Source organism: Mytilus edulis, chromosome 2, assembly GCF_963676685.1.
Source record: "Mytilus edulis chromosome 2, xbMytEdul2.2, whole genome shotgun sequence".
Taxonomy (NCBI): Eukaryota; Metazoa; Mollusca; class Bivalvia; order Mytilida; family Mytilidae; genus Mytilus; species Mytilus edulis.
The window spans coordinates 12,672,594-12,697,295 of record NC_092345.1 but is presented as its reverse complement, the minus strand read 5'-3'; the positions used below and the strand labels follow the sequence as shown (position 1 = coordinate 12,697,295).

The 24,702-nt window shown below is 32.2% G+C and overlaps 2 protein-coding genes across 2 annotated transcripts; both read right to left on the bottom strand.

Moving 5' to 3' along the window:
• Nucleotides 1–227: 227 nt before the first annotated feature.
• On the bottom strand, nt 228–4,818 carry LOC139511498 (uncharacterized). The gene is made up of 2 exons (XM_071298287.1): nt 4,624–4,818; nt 228–1,864 (listed from the first exon to the last, which is right to left on the bottom strand). The coding sequence occupies exon 2, from the start codon at nt 1,841–1,843 to the stop codon at nt 560–562; it is 1,284 nt and encodes a 427-aa protein (XP_071154388.1). The 5' UTR covers nt 1,844–1,864; nt 4,624–4,818; the 3' UTR covers nt 228–559.
• Nucleotides 4,819–15,743: 10,925 nt separating this feature from the next.
• On the bottom strand, nt 15,744–24,680 carry LOC139511496 (myogenesis-regulating glycosidase-like). Its single transcript, XM_071298281.1, has 3 exons — nt 24,293–24,680; nt 20,126–21,572; nt 15,744–18,823 (listed from the first exon to the last, which is right to left on the bottom strand). The coding sequence occupies exons 1-3, from the start codon at nt 24,623–24,625 to the stop codon at nt 18,555–18,557; spliced, it is 2,049 nt and encodes a 682-aa protein (XP_071154382.1). The 5' UTR covers nt 24,626–24,680; the 3' UTR covers nt 15,744–18,554.
• Between the last annotated feature and the right edge of the window lie 22 nt (nt 24,681–24,702).

The window sequence follows — 24,702 nt, the reverse complement described above, 5'->3', positions numbered from 1 at the left end:
TAGTTGTAAATGGGGTTGATGATTAAAACGGTATTAATGTGGGATCAACTTATATCTTAGTGTTTCTATTGTTTGTCATTGATGAGTCAATATTTTTTTAGTCAAAAATATACCAATGTATGTTCTTCCTATGCTTCTAATAATCGCCCATTGAATGATGTGCAGATTTCCTACGGTATTCAAACATTCATGACCTTACTGTATAATATAAACCTGTCAAAATTCTCTTAAAACTTAAATCTTTATTTTCAAAGTCAACAACATGGCGCCAGCGCCCTCACTTACATCAAGAATTCAAAACTAAGTATGATAATACTGACATCCACCCGAATGATGGTATGGTGCAAGTTTGTCTTTAGTTGGCATAACTTGTGAAATTCAAATGCTACTTCTCATGTTGAATAGGCAGTTGATTTGATTGTCAGCATAATAATTGTCTTAAAGAATATTGATAGACCTTCGAATTAAACAAGAGCAACTAATATATCACTTTGGAAATTTCCATCGAAACAGAACGTAGAATAATATCAAAAATACAAATGGAATTTTCCATAACATATCACAGAACATTAGTTGAAGAAGCAGACTTTAATGTCTTCCGTTTCTTTTTACGATTACTTCGGACAAATGTTTGATCACTTTTCACTGACGACGCTGAAGAATCTGAACGTATTATGTCGTTAATTCGTTCACGCATTACCCTTTTGTACAGTTCCTGACTTTCTTTATCTATTGTTTTGATATTATACGTTCTAAACGCAGTTGGGCGTTTATTGGTCCTTTGAGGCTCACTCTTTTTGTACATATTACTACATCTATTCATTTTCAGAGGCGCGTGTACTTCAGCTACGTGAACTATATTTTCATACGCAAGTTTGTCTTTTTTACCAATGTGACGTGTAGACCCATTTGGAAGTGTAGACTTTTGCATACTTCTTTCGTCCTCACTTGCTCTAATATCAGATAGAGACTTCGAAAGAATTTTATTCTGTAAGTAAAACGCCGGGTTATCAACACCGCTTAAGTGTTTTGAACGCTTTCCTTTTCCCTGTAAATGTATAGTATCGTTATATTTAAACTTATTAAGTAAAATATCTGGCGAAAGATTATCTGGTTCCGAATCATCTGTCAACGTTATCACTGTATAGTCATCATCTCTTGATGAAGGCATATATCCTTGCAAATAGTTCATTTTATCAATAACCGTAGAACTCCTACGAAGTTTCGGTCGTTTGTCGTCATTGATATCGTCTTTCGAAGTAACCGCACTTGCTTTACCCTTGATTTCTGGAGCCAAAACTCGTACCAAGCTTACTGACTCCTGTGAAATGATAGGAGGGTCATAACTTACAGTAACATTGTCATTTACATCTTTGTCAAAACAAACACATTGATTGGATAAAGAACACATTGGAATATTCGGACAACCGGAAATAATTGAAATTCCAGAATCTTGATCAGTTCCTGAACTGCGCTGTCCTCTCGATTTTCTCGTCCTTCCAGACTGAGATTCATCACTGCTTCCTAGGTAGAACATGAGAGGCGGATTAATCTCTTTACTGAACACAGGACTTGACGGATCTCTGAAACTCATCTCAATGGCACCCAATCTTGCGTTATTTCTGTTGATGTTGGGTCGGTGTCGAACGGTTTTTGAAATAACCCAAGATTTTGTTTTAGATAAGGTTTCCCGACACTTTCGATGCATTATAGCAACCAGAACTCCAAATATAATTAAAACACTGAGAAATGTAGCAATTAGAAGATATTTGTCCCTCTCTGATTCAGATATCCCTGTCAACGGAGGAATTACATGTGGTGGGTTCGTCTTGTTCGACGTCATCACAACTGAGGGATGTCATACCTACAAACAAAGAAGGAAAACATGGATTTGTAGAGTAAGTGGTATGTGAGTAAATCGTGTGGCAACGAAGGGAATCGCAAAGTTGCACTGTAAGAAGCATGTATATAAATCTGGTTGCAATAAAGAAGAGGGGTAAAACGCTGAAACTCTGGTCCTGTCATTTCACAAACAGTTTAACAAAGCCTTAACACATGCATTAGAAGTTCTGTCAAAAGTAATAAAATATGGGTAATATGGGTAATTGGAAGAAAATAGTGTCCATATATATTTTTTTTATATATTTGAACTTTATATATATGAACACTATTTTCTTCGCATTGCCCATTTTTTATTACTTTTGACAGAAGGTTTAGTGCCTGTGGCCTTAACATGGGTCTTATCATAACAAAAAAAAAGTGGTTACAGTTTTATCATAGGCCAATTAAGTGATATCAATGTAGAAATATTCAGCAAGCATAATTAATGTAATTGAACTTACCATATAAATAATATGTTTTTCCTGACCTTTTTTATTTTTTAGTTACTGAATGTGTATTTTGTTACATCTTAGTTCTTCGTTGGTCAAGATTCATTTTAACGTCAAATTTTCATGCTTTTCCCTGAATTGTTTATTGTGACATCACGAAAAAGGTCACCATGTATATCATTCGTAAAGAAGGATTTTTTTAAAATTTTTGAATATAGTCTAATATTCAAAAGAAAATATCGTATCACACTTGATGGATTGCTAGAATCTATATCAATATAATACGTATGAAGGCCAGAGTGACTATATGAATTAACCTAACAGTTAAGCAGGGAGGAAGCAAAGGAGAAGCAACGTTTACGTTTTAGATCACTATAAAATCAATTAATAAGAGAATTATATTTCATGTTATATTATCATGTATATTATTTTGCCATTAATAATGATAATCACAATATGTGAATTATTATGTGAATTAGTTTTTAAATATGTGTACGGCTTTACCAAAATAAAAAGAATTAGCTTACTGTTTGTGAAACAAATTGACGAACATGTTGTAACTGGCGTCATAAATTGGTAAGATTTGCAATATATTAGAATTAATTAATTTAAAAAATTGATAAAGCAGACAACATGATATTTTAAATGTTTTGCTATTTGTTCCAAAGTCATTTTTCTAATCACTGCTGTAACTGTTTATATCTGAATACTGTTAAATATCACCCTTTGAAATAAAAATTAAGGTCTATAATCATATATAGGCCATTGACTCTTTAATTGGTCGTTTGATACGGCAAAAAATATGTCGTTTTCATTTAATTTATCTTTTTAGTTAAAAAAGAAAGCTATAGAAGACATAGATTTTTATTTTTTTTCCATTTCCAATACCTTAATATACAAAGTGTTCTCGCCTATGTATTTTCCATCCAAATGAGATATAGTGTACACACAGGGCACTAAGTGGTCAATAATCAATATATGAATGGTGGGAGGGTCAGACCCATGTCGGACAGCTTAACTTAAATTTGTATATGGAGACCCCTCCCCCTGTGAAAGGACCCTAAGCATCAACTCCTGTGTTGCATTGGATCAATACATATTAGGTGTTTATGAAATAAAGAGTGTTAAATGAGGAGAGGTACATTGATAACAAAGAGACCATCACACGTCTGTCATCAACTCTAAGTTACAAAAGTGTCAAAAACACATTAAGACATGACTTAAGTCGATTACGCACGAAGCTTTGTAACTTTTCTTTATTATTTTACCAGCTGTAAGTGTCTACAATTGCTTGATGTGAAAAATGTTACGGTATGAATTTCGATTTATGAATTTCGAACAGCGGTATACTACTGTTGCCTTTATTTACAGTGACGGTTGTTGTTCCGTAACTCGTCTAAAGTGCATAATATGTACATGTATTAAATTACTTTTTAACAAAAGTGTCTAAAACGTCAATTAACTCATTTGACAATGATTTAGATTAGTCAGAGGAGTACTGGTCGCTGAAATATTCACTCACAATACAATGTACAATGTACAATGTACATCAACATAAACGGCCAGACTTACGTTTCTCGTTTCTAAAAGATTTAGTCCTGCATAACATTTGGTTATTTGAAAGTTTATCTGACTTTTGCAAGACGTTAAAGAGTGGTGGTATCAATATAAATATATCATTACACTCATATCAAACAAGTCAACTCTTGCATTGAGATGTGATTTTTGTTATCCGTATTGACAGACAGCTTTGGTGTCAAGAACATTTATACAATAAACCCCAATATTCCTTGCTCTTAAGTTGTCATGTGAATATAGAAGCTAGGTTCTGCATAGTGGGCCTTTATTTCATTATTCTTTATATCATTTTTCACATCTTTAAATTGTTTGTCTATTATTCTCTGTTACTTGCATTTTAGCACCCTATTACTATATATCATCTATTGCATTTAAAAAAAAATCTCTGTATTCTGCAAAAACCCTTCCAAACCCTCATATTGGGATTTTCGAATAAAAAAAAACAACATTATGTTCCTACTCTTCAATTTTGTATAAATGCAATTTTTTATTGCTTAAGTTCATATTGACAGGAGCAACACCATGAGATGAGACACACTGAAGAACATTCGTGTTGTACGAGACAAAATAAGATAACACACAACTTCAGTTCCAAAAGTGCCAAAGAGTCATATTATTTTTAAATGTTATTTTGGTTTCAACATTAACCAATAGTCAAAATTACAAGTGCCAATTACATTTCGTAACTATGCTAAGTCATCATTAAAGTGCCTACCTTATCGCATTTGGTGTGCAATACCTCTTTCAATATATGTGTCCAGTACTTTCCAGTAACAATATAGGTTTGTGTTTCGAAATAACCTAAACTCCTGCAAAACGTTTTCCCAGAAAAGCCTAAAATAAACAAGGAATGTGTGATTCATGTAAAAAATGTTTAAACAATATTGACAAAACGTATATTGAATTGAATATTGATTGTGATGTGTATTGCTATTTAACGAGTTGTCACAGCTGGTATATGTTTAATCTTACAATAACCAACTTTCCATTAGATTGGGCATGATACAAACGGATGTAGGTCGCGGCTTCCTAAGAAATAAATTTATTTCACGAAGATTATGTTTTTATAATTATACATGTTGAATATCGAAAAACAAATATGTTTTAGTATATTGCAAAGTATAATTTTCCATTTTCTTTCTGAAAAAAAATATGGATATCACTGTGTGATTTGTGACTTTTTGTTCAGCTCATCTGATTTATCATGTTTAAAATACATCAATGGGGTTCATACAAACTTCCTTTAAACTATTACATACAATTGAAGTTTTGAAGTTTGCCTGTGAATACAAAATTGATCTATTGAAGATTCAAATTGAAAATGTGGCCTATTGAAGAAAAAATTAAAGACCCCAAATGCCCCCTTTCTTATATATCCGTGTTTGTGTTAAGTCATAAAAATCACCAATTTAGGAGATGGATCCAAAATGCACGTACATGCTTTAATAAATGTACTGATTAATTTAAGAATTATATGAGCTGAATATGGATCAAAGTCACGGTTTCTAAATATAAACTTGCCAATGAGTAATTGAGACTTTACAGATGAAACGTTAGATATCTTAGTCTTGTGATTGTCAAATCTCAGTTATTCAAATTTTACTCACAAATTATGAAAATTGTCTATTTTCAGTGCTATTGAACATTCTGGCTTAAATTTGTGTGAATATCGAGGTGCGTCGGATAGATAAAGGCAACAGTACTATACCGCTGTTTGAGAGTCATAAATCGATTGGGAGAAAACAAATCCAGGTTACAAACTAAAATCCGAGGAAAACACATCAACTACAAGAGGAAAAACAACAAAACAACAGAAACACTAATTAAAGTGCAATAAAAAACAAAACGAGAAATAGACCTAATGTTAAGGAATATCTATACGTCTCTCAGCTCAGTAGTCAGTACTTCGGTACTGACATAATTTAACAAACTTTACTAAAATTGTCCGTTATAAATTTTGAAATTATAAAGAAACTAAGGTTTCAACTCCCTCAGGCAAAGTTTGCTTTAGATGAATTTGGCTATTTGTTTTAGGTATTTTTGACATATAGCTCTTCAACGGTTTCGGTACTTATACATCTTCGGATTTCAAATGTTTGGCTTTGAGCGTTCCTGGTGAAGGTAAACCCAGAAAGCGCTTCGGACGCAAACAAATCTTAAACGTGTTGTTTTCAATATTTTAACCTGTTTCGGGTAAAAAAAAATCTCAACGGAAAGTCTGAAACTTTGAAAATTGATTTGTTATAAAACTCCTGTAAAACAGACGCAAATTGATCTTTTATAATTGAATGTTTCAAAATCATTCAAAGTCTTCAATATGTGCATGTATAATACATATAATAAGGGTATTTGCAAATGTTCTTACTACAAATAATATGAAGCAAGCTTGTGTATTATCTAGACACATTTATTGATATAATTATTCCGTTTAAAAGAAACAATAGCAACTAACGTTCGACGTATTGTTATTTCAACAAAAAAGATACCTGAAAGATGTTGCTAGCCATCTTACAGATGACAAGATAGACTGTCAGGTCAAAAGTTCATACTTTCTTAGATAACTGTGAAAAAGTCTATGTTTTACAAACAAAAGTCCTAATGTCATCTGAATAGAATTAGAATAGAATAAACTTTTCGGTAAGCAGTCTCAAAGTGTCCTTAAAGGGGCACTAGCTACGAGATATGAACAAGTTAGAATATAATGGTGTTTGCTAAATCATTAAAAAAAGTGAAATATTGGGAATAATTAATCGCTTTTAGCAACATTTTTTTTCAAAGTTTGTCAAAATGGGCAAAGAAACATCGGTTTTGAACTATTCACTTGCAAATGAATAATTTGATCTCATTCAATCCGTATTTATGTGTTCTTAAATTCAACCCATTCCCTAGATATTGGTTGCCAATGGCAAAGTTGAACCATTTCGTTGTTGTCTAATTCGATCCCCAAAAAATCATACTAATACTGGTAAATACGACTTATTTTTCATCTATAACACGATTTCAATCAGACCTAGAAAGATCCAATTGCACGATGTCGTTATCTATTAATATTTGTGTTTATGTTCATATTGGATTGTTTGACTGTCGGCAGTCTTCGGAGCTTATCTTGATAGTTTATAGGATGGTGTCTGGACTTAAACACACACGAAATTCTGATATATTATATCGAGTACATGCATTTCCAGCGTCATGCATGCACTAATGAGTCTTTTGTAGACGAAACGCGAGTCCGGCGTAAATACAAAATTAAATCCGAGTACCTATGATGAGTTTATTTATCTGTTCATTTTGGACTAATTGTAATTTTTACATTTAACAACTACTAATAAAAAAATCGTTTTTCTAATACTAAAATATTAATCAGAATTCATCCAACGTCAAATTGATTTAAAGTAAAGACGTCATTAAAGTCGGAGAAAAACATGGCCTTGGTCAACAATGCCAAAATATAGGTATCGACAGATTGTAGTACAGTGAGGCTACATATATGCAATATTCAGTATGGTTTTACTTTACTGATAAGAAATTCAATACTTATACCAATGAAACAATATTCAAAGATTTGATTTCAGTGTTGTATAGGTAACCTGGTATAGGTATTGGAAGTACATTTAAAGAATTGATTTGTTTACCCAGATCACACACATATATTTCCGATAGCTACATCACTGTACAGATACAGATACATTCAAATTTGCAATTACGCTCTTTGAAATCCAAAACGTCACTACAGACACGGGCATAACTATCGAGTTGGGGTATATATAAACACCGTAAGATGGTGTCAAAGGAAAACCATCGTCTAAAAAAGGAAAATTACCAATAGGGAAAGAAAAATCCAGTTTCTGTTGAAAAACTGAAATATGTAAGTCTAGGAAAAGACAGTAATTGCTGTTAGTATTTGATTAATTTAAAGAAAGTTTCTTTGTGTAAATGTCTGCATGCAGTATATTTACAAAATTCCTGATTATTCAACGCATTTTACTATTTAGATAAGCCTGCTTGCAATGTGGATCAAGAAAATCCAATATAAACCCGTTATTAGACTGTACTGAACTGTTAATAATTTCAGCCAGTCAATCGAATCAAATCTAAAGCAGCTAAATACAGAATTCATGGTTGGTCTAACAACAATCAAACTTAAAATTGAATGCACTAAGAACTAACTCAAAATAGTTTAGTAAAGTTGTAACATAATCGTTTTTTTAATGCCAAACATGTACTTTTTGAATGATTACATACTAAAATATTCAATAACTTACAATGGTTGTCTTTTTATAATAAATAATATTGCATTTAGGATTATAAGTGCATTATACTGATTCAGTGCCTCAATCTGTTTTCATTTTTTTTACATATCATAATATTTGAAATGAGTTCACTGTACTAAACAGCTGATCGTTTGGTCAACACAACATTAAATAGCCTATGAGATATGAAATGTCAAGCAGGTTATAGAAAATCATACTAATTTCCCGTTATTAATTCAGGTTTTTCAGTACATTATTTTAATGACAAATTTTCTGAAGGCTTTTATGCAGAGTGGCAAAACCATTAAGTTAAATATCAACGAACATGCATGTAAGATTTCTTTAATCCACAAAAATTGATACCTACAAAAATAAATAAATTCACAGTATATTATAAGTACGTCTTAACCAGTCACAAATCTACAACAGATTTTACCCCTCGGATCACCAGTGATGGTGACACAAGGCTGAAAACACCTTATGGATATGTAGTTCGTCTAAAAAAAACACCCCGATAATGTTAGATGTGTAAATTTGCTGAAGCAAATTTTTGTTCTTCCCTTGCCGGAATTCGAACTCATGCGACTGAGATATAGTTGCACCAAATTGCCTTGCACTATCGCCGGTGCCCTTTTTTTCTTGGCCGGTGCGCTAGACAAGTCTTCCAGCTAGGCTCAACAAATATCAAGCTTCGTTTGCCGGATGTTACCTTTCTTCGTCAGTTTTTATTTAGCGTCGTAACACAGTACATGATATACAAGGCATTGAGATGGAAAATTACAGATAAGCTGATTTGTTGTTTGTAGAGGATCTCACAAATTAATGTAGAAGGCAGTCACAGAAATAATAACTGTGGATTCACTATTATTCGTTGGATACCAATTTTCGTCATTTCCATTGTAATAGGTGAACCACGAAATTAAATTTTCAAATGACATATATTCTAAAGGCTTTTGTGCAGACTCTGGCAAAACCACGAAGTTAGATATCAACGAACATGCATGTAAGTTTTCCCTAATCCACACAAAATGGTACCCACAGAAATAAATGAATTCAAAGTATATTAAACGTACGTCTTAACCAATAACAACTCAACAACAAATGTTATCCCTGGTATAACAAGTGATGGTGAAAGGCTTAAATATATTCTGTATATATATAATTTGTCTAAGTAACAGCCCAATTATGTTATATCTGTAAATTGGCTGAGGCAAATTTTGTTCTACCCTGGCCGGGATTCGAACTCATGCTACAGAGATATCACGTCACCAAATTGCCTTGCACCATGGCTGGTGCGCTAGACCAGTCGACCACCTTGGCTCGACAAACGTCAAGTTTGTTGGCCGCTGGTCACCTTCGTTCGTCAATTTTATCTAGCGTCGTTTAACAGTTCATGAAATATAAGGCATAAAGATGGAATATTACAGATGAGCTGAATCATATAACGCAGAAGATCTTACGGATAGGTGTAGGATGCAGTCACAGAAATATTTATATTATAAGCACGTCTGATCCAGTAAGAACTCTACGACAGATTGTATCCATCGAATCACCAGTGATGGTGACACAAGGCTGAAGACACATTCTGTTTAATATATATATAATTCGTCTAAATAACAGGCCAACGATGTTAGATCTGTAAATTTGCTGAAGCAATTTATTTTTCTTCCCTGGCAGGGATTCGAACTCGTGCTACCCACGAAAATGAATAAATTCACTGTATATTATAAGTTCGTCTGAACAAGTAATAACTCTACGGCAGATATTATCCTTCGGATCACCAGTACTCGTGATACAAAGCGGAAAACACATTCTGTCTATAAATAATTCGTCTAAATAACAGCCAAACCTGGATCTGTAAGTTTGCTGAAGCAAAGGAGTAGGTTCAGTAAGACCCCTTTTTGGCCCCAAAATATAGCAGTTTTACAAAATTATTAAAATGTAAACCTTTAGTTATTTATTGGACAGTAGAATGCTTCTGCTACATAAATATGGGCTGATTTTGACAATACAATGCACATATATCCGGTACTAGCACCATTAAGTCATGCTAAATTACTGAAATCCTCATAATTCTAGCATTTTAGTTAAATTTTAGACGGTTTTCGTGTAAAACGAAAGTGGCCGCATTCGTGTTCATCCTTAATATTGAAATGTTGTATTTTATGATAATACATAACTTATATAAACTTTGAGGATGAACACGGATGCGGCCACTTTCATTTTTACCCAAAACCATCTGAAAAGTGACATTTTTCGGCATATTAGGTAGATTTTTCATATTTGAGCTTGAATCGGATCGTTTTTAATGACTAAATCCGTTAAAATCATTCACATAAACTAATTAATTCAAATAAAATAGACACTTTTAAAGTGTTTAAAAAGTGGTCAAAATTTTTCGTCAGATGAACCTAAAATTTGAGGCCAAAATCGGTCCTTACCGGACCTACTCCTTTTTGTTCTTCTCTAGCCGGGATTTGAACTCATGCTACCCAGATATCGTGGCAAAACAATCGCCTTGCACTATGCCCGGCACGCTAGAATAGTCGATCACCTAGCCTCGACAAAATTCAAGGTTTCGATGGTCGGATGTTATATATGTAAATAAACATATTCCAGACCCCATTCTTTAATATTCTATTCGAAGTTGGTTAACAGTTTTATTCTATGAAGTAATCGGTCAACTTTTGTTTGATACAGCTTAGCTTTTTCCCTAGAATTAGAATTAAATTTAACATATCAGGTCCAATTTCCCCAAATATTAACGACACATCATGACCATTTTAAACCGTCTTTTAATCTTATTGCAAGTTCACAACCTTATGTGTGTACTTTAAGGTTCTTAAAGCATTGCTTATTTTTAACCAATGATACACGCCTGCAAATTGCCGAAAACTGCATTTTTTGTTGAGAATTTTGCAATTTTTTTTATCAACCCCTATTCATAAAAAAAAGTTTACTAAAAAGTCGGAATACAGTAAACTAACGAAATATAACCCAAGAGCATGTGAATTTTACAAATTGGATCAAAAACAATATAAATGCATGTACAAGTCATGAAAACAACACCATTTTTAAAATACATTTCATAAGATATAGATGTAAAATAAAAATTACTTTGATGCAAGTTTTCATTTCTAACAACGTGAACTTTGACTTCTATTCACCAATATCAAACCTGTTATCTTTGTTTAAACAAATGTAGATTTTTTTTCTAACATCTACAAAATAAAGTTCCTCGTACATATATACATATGTAATATAGAATTTTTTTGCATTGTTTGAATGTGTGTATTTATTTACTGTCAATTCTCTCTATTTCGTATCTAAAGCTACTTTTGCATAGGTACCATTTCTGTATTAAAAATCTGTAGTACCTGGAATCTACTTTTAGTGAAGTAATGATTTTCACACATGGAATATTGTGATCACTGTTGGTGTTATTTCTGTACCAAAATGTTTAGTACAAATCAAGTACTGTAAAAAAACAAGTACCTAAATATTATGATTTTAAAGTAAATTTCCAGTTCTACAGATTTTAAGCACAGAATTAGTACCTATGCAAAAGTAGCAACGTACATTTTACACTTAATGTTATGTTGTATTATTCTTTCTCAAATAAGACATTGAATTGAATTTAATTGCATTATTTGACCTTTCAATAACTTCCGAAAATTCCTGAAACTCATTCAGAATTATAAGCATATTTTAACCTTAGACTATCTTAATTGACATCTTGCTCTCTCCATCAGTAAAAAGAGCCTTCTTAATTCCATGTTGTTTCTATTGTTTTAGCTGGTTCTTTTATTTCAAATTTCAGTGCATTTGTTCGTATCTAGTTTGCTCTATATCTGAAAGTCTTTTTACTCTGTATCACGGTTCTTGAGCACCTGTGTGAGATCACTGGTTTTTTTCGTGGGGTTCTTGTTTCTCAGCTTAAATACTAGTATAATGTTTTTAGACTGTGATTTACGTTTTACTTTGGGTTTTTTGCCATGATATTGGCAGCTGTCTTTGACTTATGATTTTTTATTGCCCCTTTTGGTATCTTTCTCCCCTTTTCCCCCTACTATAATGCAATATATCTGGTTCAGCTATAATAGTTTTTTGGGGAAAAGACTAGGGCAACTGGTTATAGTTGTGCATAAATAGGCTTGACCCAGCCTTTAAGTTTGCTGTCAAATAACGTCTATTCATTACATCAAATGCAAACTTCCTGGTTTTTCAGTCTATATATATATATATATATATATATAACTCGTCTAAACATCAACCCAACAATGTTAGATCTGTAAAATTGCTTTCGCAAATTTTTGGTTCTTCCCTCGCCGGGATTCGAACCCATGCTACTGTGATATTGTGACACCAAATCGCCAGCACTGCAGCCGTCCCGCTAGACCACACGACCACCTGGGCTCTCAAAAAAAGAGCTTTCGGTGGGCATGTGTTACCTTTCCACGTCAGTTTTAATCTAGCGGCGTACTACAGTACATGATATATAAGGCATGAAGATGTTGTTGTTACAGATCAGCTAAATTATCTATAGTAAAGGATCCTACAAATTAATGTAAGATACAGTCACAGAAAATAATTATATTCATAAGTACGTCTGAGTCAGTGACAACCCTACAACAGATGTATCCATCGGATCGCCATCAATGATGGTGATACATGGCTGTGTACATAATGTATATACAACTCGTCTAAACATCAACCCAACAATGTTAGATCTGTAAAATTGCTTTCGCAAATTTTTGGTTCTTCCCTCGCCGGGATTCGAACCCATGCTACTGTGATATCGTGACACCAAATCGCCTGCACTGCAGCCGTCCCGCTAGACCACACGACCACCTGGGCTCTAAAAAAAAGAGCTTTCGGTGGGCATGTGTTACCTTTCCACGTCAGTTTTAATCTAGTATATATATATATATATACAACTCGTCTAAACATCAACCCAACAATGTTAGATCTGTAAATTTACGTACTTATGTATATATATATATATATATGAATTATGTCAAGGCTGGATCCAAAATTTAGTTGTAAGTATGGGACTTCAAAAGCTTTATGTTATGTGCATTACTTTTCCTATTCTATAACTATTGCCATCTCATACATGTCATAGGACAGAGGAATTAAGACTATTTTAGTTTTTTTTCGAGAATTCTCCCTCTATTCCCTTTTAATCGCTACATTTAGCATCATAAAATATAACTACTAGTATTCAAATTAAAAAAAATACCTTTAAAGGTAACATGATAAAAATCTTTATTTGTTTCAAAAACGTCTGTACATAATATTATACACATAAAATAAAAATCGTCATCTGTATCAAATAAATTTACACTTTATAAATTTTATACACATAACTAAATAAATTGACCAAATGCACCAGATAAATACATTTAATCCATAATGAGCACCATGATCAGGGGTTAGGGGGTGGTGTGGGGGCAAATGCTACTTTAGGACAAATTTTTATTGAGTCTGTAGGTGAACAAAATTTCTTTTCATTACTGTAAAAATAAGGAGTTGGGTATGATTGCCAATGACAAAACTATCCACCAAAGTTCAAATGAAGTGGATGTAATCAATTATAGACAACAGTTAACAATCTTCAACAATGAGAGAAAAAACACTCTGTATAGTCAGCTATAAAAGGTCCAAATATAAAAATATGAAACAATTCAACTGAGTAAACTAAAGGCATAATTTCTAACAAAACTTTTCACAAATACCCCTCCTGAAAATTACATTAATATCAAATGTCAATTGACATGGTTTAGTTAAACATTCAATATTCATTTACACTGTTCTCTTGCTATAAAGATATCTAATAGTGAAACAAGCAGATTTAATCAGGGGCACATATAATCAAGCATCTCTGTTATGATGAAAACAATTAAACAAATATTTTGGCAAAAATGGTTTTCAAGGTTTTATAGCAAAACAAGCAGATTTAAAAAGGGGCATAGATAACCAAGCATCTCTGCGAAGATGAAAAAAAGAAAAAAAAATTGGCAAAAAGAATTTCACAGTTTTATACCAGAAGAGTTATCAACAGGATATCCTTGTGAAAATACACTTGTGGTTATGAAATATTCACTGGTATGGCATCAATCAATCAGAATCCAGGCTATGTAAATATGGTGTACTAGTGAACATTTATAACATTCTGCAAGTACATTATTAAATAAGGTCACACTGACATACATGACATATATACAGGTAAACACACATGGCAATCGTAGCATACATAGCATATAAAATTATGCTTTTGAAACTATCTTTTATAAACAATGCAGATTAAGCACAGGACACAATAAAACACAAACATTACTCATATTTATCTTGGGCCATACTGATATAATGTACTTTATTTTTACACAAGAGTGCACACACTGAAATGTCTCGCCTTCTTTACTAATCATTGATATCATGTTGATAGTCCTAAGTATAAAGCTTTATTACAACTGTCACTGAAACGTTACATTAACCAAGATAACTAAACAAAGACCAATGAACCATGAAAATGAGGTCAAGGTCAGATGAACCATGCCAGGCTGACATGTACAGCTAACAATGCTTCCATAAAACAAATATAGTTGACCTAATACTTATAGTTTAAGAAAAATAGACCAAAACACAAAAACTTAACACTGAGCAATGAACTGTGAAAATGAGGTCAAGGTTAAATAAAACCTGCCCGACTAATATATAAATCATAAAATATTTCCATACACTAAATATAGTTGACCTATGGCGTATAGTATCAGATAAAAAGACCAAAACTGAAAAACTTAACTTTGACCACTGAACCATGAAAATGAGGTCAAGGTCAGATGACATCTGTCCGCTAGACATGTTCACTTTACAATCATTCCATACAACAAATATAGTAGACTTATTGCATAAAGTATGAGAAAACAGACCAAAACACAAAAACTTAACTATAACCACTGAACCATGAAAATGAGGTCAAGGTCAGATGACACTTGCCAGTTGGACATGTACACCTTACAGTCCTTCCATACACCGAATATACTAGCCCTATTGCTTATAGTATCTGAGATATGGACTTGACCACCAAAACTTTACCTTGTTCACTGAGCCATGAAATGAGGTCGAGGTCAAGTGAAAACTGTCTGACGGGCATGAGGACCTTGGGTACACACATACCAAATATAGTTATCCTATTACTTATAATAAGAGAGAATTCAACATTACAAAAAATCTGAACTTTTTTTTCAAGTGGTCACTGAACACGAAAATGAGGTCAAGGACATTGGACATGTGACTGACGGAAACTTCGTAACATGAGGCATCTATATACAAAGTATGAAGCATCCAGGTCTTTAAAGCTTTAAAGAAGTGAGCTAACACCGCCGCCGCCGTAGCCGCCGCCGGATCACTATCCCTATGTCGAGCTTTCTGCAACAAAAGTTGCAGGCTCGACAATAAAAAAGGACCTTTTAAAAAAAAATAACCTGACACTGTACCCAAATTCTTTAAGAAATCCTGACATTTGGAAAAATTCTGTGATATTGAAGTTATTTGCCAGTTATTAAATTATAAACATTAAGTATTTTAATTAAAAATATAAACAATTTAATTATGGCACATTATCTTTGTTTGCAAAATGTAATCATAATAAAAATCATTAGCAAGAACTATGTGTTACATAAGAGTTGAAGCTAAACAGATCATCTTTTGAATAACATAACAAAAACAATATATAAAGATATGCTGTGTACAACATGTACAAGGCAGGCAGTAATACAGCAAAGACAGAAAAAAGCAAATAACATGAAGAGGTCAATATCTAGACTTCAACAATTAAAGTACATTCAAATTTAAATTTTAGTATAACTTGTTAATTTTTTATTACAGATAGCTTTTACCAGCAATAACCTATATATAATACACACTATATCTAGCACCAAGTATAATTTCTCCCCCTGATATTTAAGGATTGAAGACAATTTTCCATCAAATGAGGTGTAATTTTTTGGAACTTTTATTTTAGCTGTGTAATCATTCCTGTTTGCATATATCATAACACATAATACGAAGTTTGATTTATATTTTAGAGATACTGCACTTTATATTATCGGTGGGAATAAAAGCATAAAAACTTCATTTTGTTTTGTTTTGAAGCTATATAGACAATAGATTGAAGAATTAAAAAAAAAAAACAAAAAAAAACAATTATAGCCTTTCATAATTCATAATCACCTATTTCTCCCATGCTAAGATACAATTATAAAAATTCTTTAGATAAGTTACGTACATGTATTTTCAATTTCCCCCAATCCAATTTTTGATTGTTTGCCCAAAAATAACTTACAAAACAAGACAATTGTCATCATGATTATATTAAATTCAAATCCTAAAAGAAAGACTGATTAGTGCTTTTAAAACAGAACAGTCAGGAATAGGCATGATTGGCTATGAGACAACATCATCCAATAGACCAAAGGGCAAGGATGCAAACAAATACAGGTCACATGTACAAAATGTGAACTAAAAAATAAAGATGGTTAAATTTAAAATATCATTAACAAGAATGTGTCCACAGTACACGGATGCCCCACTCGCATTATCATTTTCTATGGTCAGTGGACCGTGAAATTGGTGTAAAAATTCTAATTTGGCATTAAAATTAGAAAGATCATATCATAGGGAACATGTATACTAAGTTTGAAGTTGATTGGACTTCACCTTCATCAAAAACTACCTCGACCAAAAACTTTAACCTGAAGCAGGACAGATGGATGAACCAACGGACAGACAAATGGATGCACAGACCAGAAAATATAATGGCCCTCTACTATCGTAGGTGGGGCATAAAAATTTTACATACATTTTGCATTACATATAAACAGCATCATTACATAAATATTCTTGTTTATTGATTGATAATTATATAAACTGATTATATCAATAAAAGTATCAAAATTGCAACATACTTTAAAATACAGAAACTAGATATTTACATAAACAATCAATTGAGTCATATGCTGTAATATATGAATCATTCATCATAAAGTTTATATAAGGTCTAGAAAAAAGAACGTCTAGAATGTGGTTTATAATATTATCTTGGGTATGGTACTTTGTGATTTGTTTAGTTTGTAAACAATATTTCTGCTTTCCTTGAAAAAAGAGTTTCACTTAAAAAATAATCCTAAACTCATAATAATTTTTTGAAAAGGCTTGATTTCAAGTTTTTTTAAATTAAAATTTAGAATGGAAATGGAGAATATGTCAAAGAGACAACCAAAGCAAAGAGCAGATAACAGACAATAGCCACCAATGGGTCTTCAATGCAGCCAAGAATCCTGCACCATAAGGTGGACCTCAGCTGGCCCCTAAATAAAAGTGTGTACTACATATGTAGTTCAGTGCAAATGGACATTATACTAAACTCCAAAACATATAAATGGACTAAGATTAAAAAACAAGTTGTCTTATTGGCACTCATGCCACATCTTCTTATATATCAATTTGGTGGTATACACCATAACAAATTGTGCATAAAAAAATGCCAATACTTCCAAATCAAAAATTAATCTGACCTACCCCAACATACAAGATACATTCAGTCTATCACAGAAATATTTTGACTTTTTATATAAACAGTGTTTTACCCTGTCATTCTTACTGATCTACACAAAAATGTATAATGCCCTCTGTAAAGATGCCCAAAGCCAGTAAAGTTCAAAATTTCATTTTTTTTGCCTTTTTTCATTTTCTCTCAGCAGTATTATTACATGTATTATTTAGCATTAGTAAGACAACAATTTTCATGTATCCTAAGAAGGGTTTTATATACTTGAGTATCAATTAATTTTTAAATTTCTGAAAAATCTAAGAGGATATGATTTGAACAATACAAATTAAAAGTACATATAGATATGTATTATTTTACTGTCTCCAGCATGTCCTTTATCTGGCTTTCATACTTATATAACTTAATCTAATATCAGCCCAGAAATCAACTGATTTGGACAGAAAATAATATAAGGGTTGGAAAATTTAACACTGACAAAGATATGGATATGACTATCCTTCTTTCCACATCTGCTTTTAAAACTTCTTGTTGGCACATTTTTGTGTTAACCAAATGGCCTACTTAAAACAAGAGTATTCGTAAATAGATAATTACATGTACAGGAGTAATGAATTTGACTGGTAGTTTTGTCACCCCCCACATAAAGAGTCTAAGAATTTGATGTCCAGTCAAATTGATGTAACATTATAAGCATGTCTAATATGATGTAAAAACAAATTATCAAATCTGAGTATGCAGATATTTTGGTTGTTGTAGTTTTTAGCACCATGATAAATAGGTAAAATAGACAAATTAACAATAAATCAAACAATATATATTCTGCTATGTACCAATAGTTCTAGCCTGTGTAAATGTAGCTATCTGATGCAGTTCAACCTTGTAAGATTTCAGCCATTGTCTTCCATCCCAATCTTTATCATTGATTTCATCATGCCAAGTTCCTTCTGGTAAATAAATATCAATCTCTGTTGTCCCTGGCAACAGAACTGGTGCCACAAGTAATGTTTCTCCTACCAAGAACTGGTTACCTACTGCTAGTGCATCTTGGTCTGTTGGTGATACCCACCACAATGGCCTAATAATGGGAGCACCTTTAATATAAGAAATAAAATATATGTAATTATCAATGGACAATGGTTGTACCAGTGAAAAGCACATACCATATATTTAGCCATGACAGTGTTTCGTATTTGATTATGATTTTTTTATGAATACAGTGTATTTACAAAATGTCGTTTATATTTCTAATTTGATTTTATCAGCAATTCTGTACAAAAACTCAGTGATTTTTCCCATAAGTAAAAAACAAACAAAATATATAATAGATATTATAATAATTTTGACATGAGTCCAAAAGTTCAATTAATTACCAACACTAAAATTTTACAATGAACATGATGAATGTGACTTTTAAATTTATATACTGTGATATTTTTGTTATATTCCTTAATCATGATAATACATTTAACTGATCAAAGCAAAGAATGTGATGTGGTTGTACATGAATAGATGAGACAAATGTTTAAATAAAGAGTGTCACAAAACTGAATATATTAGCATGATTAACCCTATATAAACATGGGTATTACAATTACAAGTATAAAGTTCTATACATGTATGTTCTGTACCATTTGATTACATTTCACTTTATTTCTTATCTAACATATCTAATAAATTATATTAAATCACCTACAGTCAACAATCAATAAATGATTTGACACATAATCAGCTTGTATGTAACAAAACCATATCATAAACTGTTCTATAAAACATTTGTCATTGTTTTTATATCCAAAAACAATCCAGAGTATATACATGTGTATCATCGCAATTCCCTGGGATGCATGTACCTTCATATCCTTTGTTATTGACTGTATAATGTATACTGTGAAGAATCTATATTGTTATCAGATGATATATCATTGGTTCAATTAATATGCTGATGCTGCAAAATGTATGTACTTATAATATTAAAATATATTTTTTTGCTAGACAACTTATTCCATGAAATTCATGCTTTTACTTTTATAAATTGTTTCTTGGACTTGTCTCATTGGCACTCATACCATATCTTCCTATATCTATTACCTATCTTCATTCTTTTAAAACTCTTTTGATTGTAGAAGTTGCATCATTATCTCTATAGGCATTAGCTGAGGCAGCAAACCAGAAACAAATAACTGCATTGTTTCACCCATTAGCCTAATGTAAATGTTCTATTACCCTCAGTAAGTACATACAATGAATCATCATATGCGTTATTTGTATTAAATGTAAGTAGTAAATTTCATTACAAACATCAACACTTCAACCCCCATCCTTCATAAAATTCTAAAGAAAACACTATGGAGAAACTGCTTAAATAAGTAAAATAAAGGAGAGTAGATTTTTACCATAGTGTTCTGCCTCTCTTGCTGCCTTCTCAAGTAAAGGTAAAATAGATTCTCTCTTCTCTAACATTGTTTTAGTTAATGTGACCATTTCATCATCATAATCCCACGGTGGAATGGAAAACTTCATTACAGGTAAATATGTAGCCACTTGTAACCAGCGTATGTACAGTTCTCTATCAGGTAATAAAGTCTCATTAAAATTATCCCCCTTGAATCCATTTCCTCCTATTACATCTGGAATAACATAGGGGTAACCTAGGATACCAAGAGTCAAAACAGCAGGAATGATGCTATTGAGCCCATTATAATGGCTCCAAGTAGAGTCTCTGCTACTTAGATGTATATAAACTGGGAATTTTTGTGTTTTGTGACCACATGTCACCTGGCAGCCATATTTGATCACATTTGATACAAAAGTTTGAATAAATGTACATGGATTTTTTAAGAACTGATGTGACTTATGACTTGACGGAATAAAATTTGTTTCACAACCATGGAAAGTAAAATTTTTGAGATTGAAGTTACTTTTCATATCTTCTAGGTTTTGTTTATACCATTCTTGTGTTTTGGGATTTGAAAAATCCAGAATTCCAACTAACCCACCATACCATCCAGTCAGTGTAGGTGCTTTCCCTCCCTTGTCATGAATAAATAATGCTGAATTCTGTGCAAAATTTCTAGTGTTGTTGTCTACAGACACAAATGGTGTTAAAACAGCACTGACATCAGAATGGGTCTGTTTTAAGATACCAACCATTTGAGCTGAGTTACTGAAAAAATCTGATCTAAAATCAAAATTTCCATATGCAGATGAATAAGGTTCATATATTTCAAAATTTGTTTTCCTATTATCAATTTTTGTAATGTTTGATGAATACTTTAAAACTACATTCTGATTCAATCCAGATTTATACTTTGCTTTTGTAGACCATGTTACTTTCTGCATAACAGACAAATCTGGAATTCCTTGCGGTTTTTCAAAGTGAGTTCTCTGAAAAAAATCTCTCATCTTTTTCACATTATCTTCTTTACAAATTGTATATTTCAAAAATGGAGGTTCATTGTTTGGATTGGGGAAAGGTGATTCGTTGTAATCTCCCTTGAAACATAAAAGACTACTTCCTGATTCATTCAGACTAACATGCAGTGGAACGCTACTGTCAACTACAATACCAACTCCATTGGAATTTATCCAAAATCTCTCCACAACATTACCAAAAACATTGGTACGATCTTTTTCAACTTTAGACTTAAATAAAATATCATTGGTGATATATGGCTGCATAGGAACTTCAGCATACTGTAGTGGGATGTACTGACTAGACAGTAAGGAACCTCCGAACCAATGGTGTGGTCCACGTAAGGTGAAGCAATCATGTGGAGTGAAGTCACGACTTGTTGATGTCCAATAGACATCATGGCAGCTATCATGTTGGTGTTGAATCACCTGTAAATATAAGATCAACAGATTAAGTATCATAACCACTGAGAAAATGTTACTTTTGAGAGCTGTGAGCAACAAATAAGACATTATAATAAAATTGAGAATGGAAATGGGGAATATGCCAAAGAGACAACAACCCGACCATAGAAAAAAAAAAAAAAACAACAGCAGAAGGTCACCAACAGGTCTTCAATGTAGCGAGAAATTCCCGCACCCGGAGGCGTCCTTCAGCTGGCCCCTAAACAAATATATGCTAGTTCAGTGATAATGAACGCCATACTAATTTCCAAATTGTACACAAGAAAGACTTGGGACAGGCGCAAAAATGCGGTGGGGTTAAACATGTATGTGAGATCTCAACCCTCCCCCTATACCTCTAGCCAATGTAGAAAAGATACATACATAGTATCAACTATCCTTAAATACTAGAATATACATGGCATTGTGCATGTACAACAAAAGTTTAATTACTTAATTACATGTATCATAATTATAAATGCTTCAGTATAATATTTGTTAAGCATTACCATTAAATTGTCTAGTGTAGATTAAAAGAATGACATGGATGGCATGAAGGATAAGACTTTAATAATCTTATCAGCTTACATGTATCATTTGGCATTTTTGCGTGATTCACATATATTTTTTTGGAATAATCATGATAATAGAGTTTGCAATTGTTTTTCATGGACAAGAAAGATTACCTACTAAAAAAATCTTATCAATTCAGTCAGGGGTATTAATACTTATGCAAGTAATTTCTACATGTTGTATTGTAATACTTGAAGGTATAAGTAATAAATTCTGGTAAAATTTGTGAGTTTTTTATTTTATTTTTTAGGTGTGAATCATCTCCCCTTGATCTTTCTTTAAAAAAAATACTTATACAAGATATTTTGTTTTACTAATCATTGCTAATATGGTCAGGAACAAATATAATTATATACATTTACATAGGAATTTGTTTATAGAAGAGAACTAATTCAGTTATTTTCAGTTGCACCTGGAGCTTGGTCAATTGATTCCTAAACAAAAGATTTGTATGTTTTTGAATTTTGGAAAAAAAACAAGGCTTCACTTATATAGTCATGTTTTGTTGTTCCTGAAATACTTTAAATTAAGTGTATATTTTCAAAAACTACTGATGCAGTAAAAAAAAATCTTTACTGTAAATTTAATGCACTAAATTAAAATAGAAAAGGATGTCCCTGAGAGCAGTTATTTTTAACACCAGAAAAATGGGGTGTTCCCTGAACGGTACCTTCAATGACCGAATAACACTGTTATTATCCAAATTACACTTGTAATGACCGAATATCCTTTGGAATTTAAATATTAGCACATATTGGAGACTTTTAAACATTGATTATAAAATAATAATATATAATAAAGATTTTTAAGTTCATAAAGATAGTTATAAATATAGTGTTGACATCCAACATGGCCACCAGGGATAACACATATACCATGTGACAGTCATTGGTCGCCATGTTGGATGTACACAATTATTTACACTATATTTATAACGATCTTTATGAACTTATCTGCTTGCTGTTTATCATTTTTAAGTTATCATTTAATACACTTATAATATAATATCATTTAATAATCAATGTTTAAAAGTCACCAATATTTGCTAATATTAAATTTCAAGTGTTATTTGGTCATTACAAGCGTTATTCAGATAATAACAGGGTTATTTGGTCAATCGTGTTACCCTTCCCTGAAAACTTATTCCCTGTTTTGTTGTTCCTGATCATGAAATACTTTATGTATTTTCAAAAATTTCTGATCGATGTAGAAAAAATGTGCCATTTTGTAAATTTCATACAATAAATAAAAATACAAAAAGAATGTCCCTTTGGTTTTTTTTAACGCCAGAAAACTGGGGTGTTCCTACAATGTAGACCTTTAAAACAGAGAATACATGTACCCCACTTTTCCTGACTTGTGCCATTCTGCATTTGTTCTGTACATGTACAAACGAAATGTTTTAGCCATGAAGCAAGTTCGGCCTTGGTAAGGTTATTACAGCCATGTATCACTTCAACATGCAATTAAAGTAGTTTAACATGTATAAGTCATACATGTCATAAATTTATTTTATATATTAAAAATGATTTTGTTGTATATATGTACTATCATTTATTTTACCGATTATAACTTAAAAAGAAAACTTATTACACTTTTATAGTCATCATGTTTTATCCCAAAAAATACATTTAATAAGTTGCAATTGCTCAAAAAAATTTGTCAATGAGTGAACAGTCCTGCAAGAGGCTAGGATGAAATTTGAAAAAAATAGGCAGGACAGGAGTTTTGAGTTAAAAAAAAAAGGCAGGATGAGACACTTTGCAAACAAAAAAGACAGGATGACAATTTAGGTAAAAAAAGTCAGGATAAACTAATAAAAAAAAAGGCAGGACCGAATAGAGTGAAAAATAAAAAGGTAGGGCAGAGATTACAACTAAAAAAAAATCCACGACAAAATTTTTCATCCTAGCCCCCCCATAAAAATCAAATGGTAGCTCCCTTAATACTTTTTTTTTTTAATTTCATTATTCAAAAAATTGGTCATGTTGATAGGACATAAATAAAAAGTTAGGCCGAACAAGTGTATGGCCGAAACAACATAAGGCAGAACGGGTTCATGGCAGAATCGTCCAGAAAGCAAACCTGTTAGTTTTTGAAGTGTCTTGTTACTGGTTACCTGGTTTTCTTACCTCTAACTTTGCATATCTTATCCAAACCAAGCACAAATAGTTCTTATCTGATGCTTTACTCTTTGGTTTACATGATAAAGCTGATGTTGATCTCAGAGTTTCGGACACGAATCCCTTTAAATACACATTTTGTTCTTTATTGATGAATGTAAACACGCCTGTAGAGAAGTCAAACCTGACATCTCCAATGTTCGCCTCAACAACACCGTTGGCATATAATGGTGTTACTTTAGGTTTTAATGCAGCTAGTATGTATAGAATTACTATCAAGGCAGTTGTTAAAATTCCTAAGATCTTAAATAACTTAATTTTTCTATTTCTTGAGAAACGCATTTTTATTTTTACTGGAGGCAACCATTTTCTATAAACAACACATGTAAGCTTCCGGGTTTCAGGTTTAGTTAAAAACC

Excerpts from the sequence above, each read along its gene's own strand:
- LOC139511496 (XM_071298281.1), bottom strand. The coding sequence starts at position 24,625 with ATGCGTTTCTCAAGAAATAGAAAAATTAAGTTATTTAAGATCTTAGGA. Across the intron at positions 21,573-24,292 it reads TAAGATATGCAAAGTTAGAG|GTGATTCAACACCAACATGA; the intron begins GTAAGAAAACCA and ends TTATATTTACAG. Across the intron at positions 18,824-20,125 it reads AAGAGAGGCAGAACACTATG|GTGCTCCCATTATTAGGCCA; the intron begins GTAAAAATCTAC and ends CTTATATTAAAG.
- LOC139511498 (XM_071298287.1), bottom strand. The coding sequence starts at position 1,843 with ATGACGTCGAACAAGACGAACCCACCACATGTAATTCCTCCGTTGACA.